Below are 6000 nucleotides of genomic sequence, written 5' to 3' on the forward strand. Positions count from 1 at the left end.
TGGACAGCCCCTCAGCGACGGTGAGTGCATATACTGGAGCAATTTCGTCAAGGCAATGTCTATGAGACTGCTGAGGGGCAGAGATATTTGCCTGCTTCGCACCGCTGTCGGCGATATCCTGTGCTCCTGGAAGTAGCAGTATATGGCCGATGGTATCCTTCGCCACCATTGAGGCGTTTGTACATGTATAGCCTCTGCCTACCTCTCATGTATCAGGATGCCAGAGAGACATAATCGCATTATGACTTCTGGTATCGTGATACATATGCTGGAAGAACGCTTCTATCTCCCGGAGACCGGGCAGTGCTATTCGGGCGGAAACCACCAAGTGATTTACACTATTGCAGCAAAGATGCTCTGCAATGTTGAGGTGCCCGCAGAGTAGCACTCTCCGGCGGTCAGTCGGAAGCTCTTTCGGCTGTTCAGTCGGAGCAGGCAGACGGACGGAAACAGTAACACATCAGGAGCTCATGCCAGTTCGAGTTAGAGATGTTGTAAGGAATCATTTTGATCCCGTAATATCACTGGGCGCTGGTGCTGCCCATGTGAATATCCCTCCGCCCGTATGTGCACGGACCTGTCGGTGCTTACAGCTTGATCTTAGGGGCTGGGCGTCCTCTCTTCTTGACAGACCACGAATAGCGGAGGATCTGCACACAGGTCCGCCGCGGTACCGCCCGGCTATTTCACGATATACTTGGACGCGGATTCGGAGGTGAGTCGGCCTTCTGGCAGGATTCCCGCCGCCATGCTGTGCAGCCACGTTTGGCAGCACCGACGCGTCCCTATAGAATGCTCGTGTGAGCACGAGATTGCAGTGCCACTCTTTCTTTCCTGTCCTTGACCATCTTTCCGCCTTGAGCAACGATGACGGATGCCAACTTGCCCATGGTGCCTATGGAGGCGACTCCCGACGAGATCATGAATTCACTTAGGATGCAAAAAACAATCGACAAGTGGACGAACCAGAGTGCCGCTACCAAGCCTATGACCATACTTTCGTTTTTCCAAACGATGACTGGATTGCCGTATGAGTTCTTCAAGGCGTTACGTCCAGAGGTGCGAAGGAGATGGGAAGAAGCATACGGACGAGCGTGCAATAAATTCTATGAAATACATCCTCCTTCCGCACCCAGGGCAATAAGGCCAAGCCGCTCTAAAAGGAACAAACACCGTGATGATGGGACAGAAGTACGTGTAATAAGTTACCTTGTATTTGTTGCCTTGTATTCACGCTTAGGCCCTTCACCCAGGCTTTCCAAGCTGTTCCTAGTCATGACAATTCCAGGGACATGCCATTGTCCATGGGTGCTCATCACCAGGACTTACGGTCTTCAGGACAAGGAACGTCGAGGGCGGTCGCCGGTCTGTCGACGGTCTTCATAGACTACGGCGAGACTCGATCCGTTCGACGACGCTCGGGAGAATCCAAGAACAGGAAGAACAAGCGACAGGAACCATACCCTAGCCTAGCGGCGGGGCCCTCTCGTCTGCCCATGCCCTCGGTGTCTCCCCATGCCCAAGAATCTCCCACTGCATCTTCTTCAGGATCGCCGTCTACATATAGTGGAAGCCCTTTCGCGTGGCGCGATTCACCGCTGGGACGGTATGAGCAGGTTTCGACATCCTTGCCCGATAACAGCTCTTTGGCCTCGCGATACTTTCGCACTCCGGAAGAACCCCAAGTTGACGCCCCTGCGAGTTTCGTATCTCCCGCTGTATCGGCGCCTTCCCGTCCTCGTTCCTCTACGCTTCCGTCGAACGTGTCGTCTCTTGGGCTCTATAGTGACAGTATCCCGCTTTACTATCCGTATAGGGCGGAACCGTCTCCCCCTTCCACGCCCGGTGGATGGGAGTCATCTAGCCTGACAAGCACCCCCGCAGATTCCCCCGCGCAGCTATCCCTCAGCAGCTTCCCACCTGTCCCGTCCTCGAGTGCTGGATGGAGCCCTGCCGTATCTCCTATTGACTTAGCACCTTCACCCTCGCAATGGTACAACCGGCCTGCCTCCAGTCATACTCCGGAGCACGACCATCCTCCGCTGCCACGGTTCGTCGAGCCGACGGAACAGACTCACCCCGGGCATTCCCGCTTCTTTTTGGAAGATATTGCAGAGATGCTTGCAGTAGTTGAGCCCATCGTCCATGCTGAATTTCAGCAGCAGGCTCTTGACCCGAATCTGTTCTCGACAAATCTGCAGTATCAAGAGGTACGGGTTTCCCGAGGAGTTGAATGTATTTCGTGTCTCTTACATGCAACTGTTGTAGGACGCCACCGGCGGTAGCGGTTCATGAGCTTGTCTCCCAATATACCCCCAGATGCCAGTACGCTATGTCCGGCTGGTGTCTTCGTTTCGATACCCTGCAAACGATACCCTCTTCTTGCCACTGCTTAGAGACTCATAAGCGCAAGGGACTTATTTTCTAGACCTATGTTTTTTGGATGACGAGGTTCGAAGATCATTCAAGTTGGGTGGTGGCGGAGTACGTATAGATGTCTATGATTCACTCTATGGTATCACTAGCATGTAGCTATGTTATGCGTGTAAATACTGTGGTTGTACCTATTATACTGTGTATACTGTTCATGAAGTTACCTGCCCCGGGGGTTATTAATGAATTTCAGAAAGTTCAAGCGCAGGATCAATCTCGGGCCCGGGACTTCCTGCTGAGAAGCTCACCGGGGTCGGATGATGCTGCTTATACTCCCTCATGTCGCCTGCTCGGAAGTTGTCCGGGCTACAACGGGATGTCCTGGCGTTGTACAGGCGGTTCGTACCAGCATTCTCTCGATTTATCTGTGTGCGAAGAGATTTATGTGCATTAACAGGGCCCTCCGGATGGTGCGCACGAAGCCACCAGTTGTCCAGCCTAAGTTCCGTCTCTTCGTCCGCTACACCTTCCATGCCCAGGCCCGTGCCGTGTCGCCTCGGAACATAAGTGCAATTGAGCACTTGCTGAGAAGAGGCCGCAATCAGTTGGAAATGTACGAGCAAAGTCAAGTGAGAGACTGTTGGGTCTCGAAGCAGATGAGAGATTGGGAAGAAAGGGAAAAGGCTACGACCGCTCTACGGCAGTGATGGTGAGAGGACGTCATGGATAACCACTTCCTAGCAGGGTATCGATTGTAGGGGAAAGGCTGACAGAAGCTAGTACACCCAGATCCTGCGTTGCCCGTTTATTATGACTTCACGCGCGAAAGGTTTTGGTGCTTACTTCCGAAAAGTGAGCACAATGTTGACATTCATCTCTCTACGTCTGATGGCTCCGCAGACCTTGCGCCGTTCTAACCACTTATGCACATGACCGACCGGAGACAGGTATAAGATCAGTCGAAGGGAGCATCTTTGAGCCAGCATCTGCGGTCAGAGGGAGGGATCGGCACCCCCTCCTGCAGCCGGTATCGCAGTTCTCTTCATCTCTCGATGGGAGTAGAGGTTCGGAACTTGCAATGCAGGTCTGCTTGCTCATCATCCAAATATTTTATGACAAGTCAACAGTGCACTACCGGAGGCTTGCCGCGCTCGAATGTGAATGGGAGATGACCATTCAGAAGAGCGAATAGATATTATAATACGATTGTGGAATCTGCACCACCTGTACGAACATGCGAGAAAACATTACTCGAAAGCCTGGAGCTCTGTATCCTCTGGGAACGAAGCGGTGCTATCGCTTGCCGCTTTTCTGGAGCGAGGTTGGGCAAAGAGTATCGAAGCGCTGACCATGCGCTCCTCGTTCCCTTCGTCGTAATACGCATAACGGATGTTGATCATGAGACGATTCGCCAGGACGATCGGAACCGCTTTCCTGAACCCTGTCGCTACCTCTTGGTTGGTTGCCTGCACATGCGATATGCCAGCGTTATTGATGCACATCATCCAGAATGCCCGATCTGACTCACACCAGCCCGGCTCAAGACTTCATTGAGAACGCAGACCGCGATAACCCTGCAAGTGCTTGTCAGCGCGGATTCCTGCGTAGTACATGCATGCCTCACGGGACGAAGTACATCATGGAATCTCTGGCAAGCAAAGGGAGTAAACGGCCACCAGTGTATGATTCCTTGACATGGTATTGCCAAGTTTTGATCATTGCTAAGGTTAGTAGAATCGTTTCGACTGCGATTGTAACAGTCTCCGAAGTAATCCTTGAATATGAGTATACCGTGGCGAACGATGTCACGTTGTGGACACAATAGAATAGGCCAGGGCCAGGGTTGTTGTTGGTGATCTTCCCGTACCCTGGATGATATTTGTATATACCGCGCATAAGCATTGTTATTTCAACATCGCAGTCCCGAGCCCACTCACCATGGGATTCTTTCCTCACAAATGGTGAAATCCACGTCGCGCACTCGGCTATTATCAATAGTAGAATCAACGCGAGTATGCGGCGACTGTTCTGGTACATGGCATAGACTCGAAGACCCATGACAACTGGTGCAGTGGTATGAGATGGGCTGAGTCACCGGCGAGATAGCACAATCTACGGACCTTGCGTAGTCAGGGTACTGTATCCTTTCAACAGCTCGCCCCAAAGGAAGAATCGGGAGCCTGGGCGGTGTGTGAGCTTACAGCGCGTCTTTCTGAGTCCGGGACGGCACCTACAACTGTGTAGATGAATGTGCATTAGTCCAATATGCAGATGTGGATGGATACTATATCCGCTCACAACTGCGGGAATGCCGGGAGGTCAGCCAATCGTAGTTCTCTCATGTATACATGATTCTGAACCGCACCTGAAGAGAAGGATGATCCAGAAGATATGCTATTCGTATCAATCTCAGTTGGTTGGCGTCAGCTCAGGCCTGGCTTACAAGTCGCCATAACTCTAACAAGAAATGTCAATCTGGCCAAGGACTCATATGATGACAAGTTGAATGCTAACATAACGTCCGCAAGGATGAAATATCTGTTCTACCGCCGGCGTGGAATAAGGTCAATCACTCAAGTCGCGCCGTACACTGGTCGGACGCACCACTAAGAACAGGAATTTTCCAAAGGAATTGCACTTGTTCTGCCACAGCCATATGAGCCTGTCGCACCTGCTCTCAGGAAAGTCGAATTTACCCAGAACAGGCAGACCTTTCGACATATCAAACGCGGTTAAAGTTGATCACGGATTGTAGGACTTGTGTACCTCATCCCTCACGAGAATCACTACAGGGCACGTAGGTTTGAGTCAGCGTGAATGGCTCAAACATGGACCGCACTCACGATGCTCGTAAACCACAAGTGTTAATGCAGCCACTAGGCATGAATGAATTTCAGGACAGAATGTCTAGGAGACGAGTGCTCCTTAATGACCTTGACAATACCCAGAGTTGGCGCGTCATAGTCATTATACGTGACTGTGACCGAAATGACTTCAGTTATTACCGAAATTACTAGGTATGACCACGTGGTCACTGTAGTCACAGTCCTTTCGCTAGCAGGGCAACGGAGCTCAAAATAGCAAGGGAAAATGCGGAATGTTCCGCCGTATTAAATTTAGTGTGATGTTTCGCACGCCACAGGCAAGGATGTTGGCATTTCCCGTTTGCCGCAACTACACCAATATGAACCTGCTAAACTGGTTGAAAGCGGGTTATGGGCTCTGCTCTGCATGCAAAAGATTAGCATTGGCGTTAAGATACATTATAGAGCCCACTACGTCCACTTAAATCCTGGTTAGTATACCACAGGCACGAAATAATAGTTGTACCCAGCTGCCCAGGCCCTCAGCCACCATAAATCCTGTGACTACTGACCAAATTACCGTCACAACAGTCAGTTGGTCATTCCCACGGTATTAACGTAGTATTAACGTAGTCACTGACAACCCTGACAATACCTGGCTAACTGTACCTGCTGGTACGGCGAGAGATCAATGACGGACATTTTGCTGCTCCAGGCTGGGGTGCCAACGACAGCGTCTTAAGCAGGACAGAACAAGGGGGTCCATATTTATAGCCTCGTGAACCACGACCCGATCAAAGCTGATGGTATTCCGATGAGTCGA

General features: G+C 51.2%; 3 protein-coding genes across 3 annotated transcripts; 2 read left to right on the forward strand and 1 right to left on the reverse strand.

The window, feature by feature from the left end:
* Positions 1 to 867: 867 nt before the first annotated feature.
* Positions 868 to 2295, forward strand: GLOTRDRAFT_129805 (uncharacterized protein; the record flags this gene model as incomplete). Its single annotated transcript, XM_007868560.1, has 3 exons — positions 868 to 1191; positions 1254 to 2210; positions 2269 to 2295. 3 exons carry the CDS (start codon positions 868 to 870, stop codon positions 2293 to 2295), a joined length of 1308 nt encoding a protein of 435 aa, XP_007866751.1.
* A 417-nt stretch (positions 2296 to 2712) lies between these two features.
* GLOTRDRAFT_76958 (uncharacterized protein) lies at positions 2713 to 3347 on the forward strand (the record flags this gene model as incomplete). The annotated part of the gene is made up of 4 exons (XM_007868561.1): positions 2713 to 2771; positions 2831 to 3082; positions 3163 to 3225; positions 3274 to 3347. 2 exons carry the CDS (start codon positions 2713 to 2715, stop codon positions 3078 to 3080), a joined length of 309 nt encoding a protein of 102 aa, XP_007866752.1. The 3' UTR covers positions 3081 to 3082; positions 3163 to 3225; positions 3274 to 3347.
* A 255-nt stretch (positions 3348 to 3602) lies between these two features.
* GLOTRDRAFT_139032 (uncharacterized protein) lies at positions 3603 to 4011 on the reverse strand (the record flags this gene model as incomplete). The annotated part of the gene is made up of 3 exons (XM_007868562.1): positions 3603 to 3839; positions 3902 to 3947; positions 3998 to 4011. 3 exons carry the CDS (start codon positions 4009 to 4011, stop codon positions 3621 to 3623), a joined length of 279 nt encoding a protein of 92 aa, XP_007866753.1. The 3' UTR covers positions 3603 to 3620.
* Positions 4012 to 6000: the final 1989 nt, after the last annotated feature.

This window comes from Gloeophyllum trabeum, assembly GCF_000344685.1.
Source record: "Gloeophyllum trabeum ATCC 11539 unplaced genomic scaffold GLOTRscaffold_00008, whole genome shotgun sequence".
Classification (NCBI taxonomy): domain Eukaryota; kingdom Fungi; phylum Basidiomycota; class Agaricomycetes; order Gloeophyllales; family Gloeophyllaceae; genus Gloeophyllum; species Gloeophyllum trabeum.